Below are 1,671 nucleotides of genomic sequence, written 5' to 3' on the forward strand. Positions count from 1 at the left end.
TCCCTTTCCTTCGCCGTTTCCTCTCGGTGATGGGCCCCCACAGCACGTACACCCCCGCCGCCACGGCAGCAGCCACCCCCCCGATCACACCCCAGTTCTTCATCACTTTATACCTGAAACGGGAAGGAAAAAAAAAAAAATTACCACAAAAAACCCCACCACATAACCAAGCGGCCGGGAGCGTCGGCTGCAAGGACGGCGGTGGGCGCCCCTCACACCGCTCCCGGGAAGGTCCGCCCCAGGCCTCTGGCCCCACGGGACCGCCGCCTCCCGCAGCGGGGCCGTTCCGCCCTCCGTCCCCGCTGACCTGGCCGCCGCTCCGGCCCGTAGCAACCTCCGGATCGCCCCGTCCGCCTCCACGGTGCCGCCGCCGAGCAGCATCGCCCCGGCCCCGCCGCCGGAACCAGTCCCCCGCGGGCGGGCGGCGCGGCGGACGGGGCGGCGGAGCGCCGGAAGTGGCGCGGGGGGGACCCGGATAGCGCCCGGACCGCCCCCTAGCAACGGGCGGTCGCTAAGGCCGCGGGGAGCCGGGCCTGCTCCGGGCCGCCCCGTTAACCGGGGGAAGGGCGGGTGTAACGGACCGTCCCCCCCCTACCCCCGGTCCTCCTGAGGGGACGCTGGGGTGAGGGGAATAGCGGGGGGTTGGCTCAAAGCTGTGGGGAGAAGGTGGGGACACTTAAATGCCACAAGTTCAAGCGTCACCAGGGCTGGGTTTAGGCTGGATATTAGGGCAAATTTCTTCACTGTAAGGGTTGTCAGGCGTTAGGACGGGCTGCCCTGGGAAGTGGTGGAGTCACCGTCCCTGGAGGCAGTTAAAAGAGTGTCGATGTGGTGCTGAGGGGCATGGTTTAGTGCTGGACTTGGCAGCGCTGGGTTAAGGGTTGGACTCGATGATCTTAAAGGTCTTTTCCAACCTAAACGCTTCTATGATTGTGTGAAACTGCCTGAACCCTATGAAGAGAGAACAGCTCTCCTCACTGTGTGGGACACACCAGCACCAACACCCCTCTCTCTCTGATATATGAGGGCCCGCTCTGTTTGCTCTTCCACCTTGTGCTGTCATATTATTTTTTTTTTTTATTAACACATGCATTTTGGGGATTGTTTAGGGAAAGAAGCATTTCCTGCCAGTGCCAGGAGAGTGTGAAACTGCCTGAACCCTATGAAGAGAGAACAGCTCTCCTCACTGTGTGGGACACACCAGCACCAACACCCCTCTCCCTCTGATATTTGAGGGCCCTGCTCTGTTTGCACCTCCACCTTGTGCTGTCATATTATTTATTTTTTTTATTAACACATGCATTTTGGAGATTGTTTAGAGAAAGAAGCATTTCCTGCCAGTGCCAGGAGAGGAGGCATCCGGGAGGGCTTGTGGGAGACAATGACTGACAGATGCAGCTTTTGAGAGCACCTCGAGATGGCAGCTCCTGATCGTGTCTGTGGGCCTGGCAGGTAACAGGCTCCCTCCTCTGAGGGAGTGCAAGAAGTCCCTTCTTGCACTTCTGAGGAGAAGGATCTGGGTGTCCTGGTGGAGAGTAAACTCCCATGAGCCAGCAACGTGCCCTTGTTGCCTAAAGGGCCAACGGGATGCTGGGCTGCGTAGGGAAGAGTGTGGCCAGGAGGTGGAGGGAGGTCATTGTCCCCCTCTGCTCTGCACTGGGGAGGCCACAA

The 1,671-nt window shown here is 59.8% G+C and overlaps 1 protein-coding gene across 4 annotated transcripts in view; it reads right to left on the reverse strand.

Annotated features, from left to right (window-relative positions):
• USP30 (ubiquitin specific peptidase 30) overlaps positions 1-439 on the reverse strand; it is an 11,406-nt gene extending 10,967 nt beyond the window's left edge. For 2 of the 4 annotated variants that reach the window (XM_014940025.1, XM_014940024.1), the window contains exons 1-2: positions 308-439; positions 4-113 (exon numbers count right to left, since the gene is read on the reverse strand). In XM_014940025.1, coding sequence (XP_014795511.1) covers positions 4-113; positions 308-381 — 184 coding nt within the window. In that variant the 5' untranslated portion in view covers positions 382-439. Of the gene's footprint in view, positions 1-3; positions 114-159; positions 187-307 lie in introns of those variants that run through there. The other 2 variants (XM_014940026.1, XM_014940028.1) reach the window with 2 other exon arrangements.
• Between the last annotated feature and the right edge of the window lie 1,232 nt (positions 440-1,671).

This window comes from Calidris pugnax, unplaced genomic scaffold, assembly GCF_001431845.1.
Source record: "Calidris pugnax isolate Ruff unplaced genomic scaffold, ASM143184v1 scaffold106, whole genome shotgun sequence".
NCBI classification, from domain to species: domain Eukaryota; kingdom Metazoa; phylum Chordata; class Aves; order Charadriiformes; family Scolopacidae; genus Calidris; species Calidris pugnax.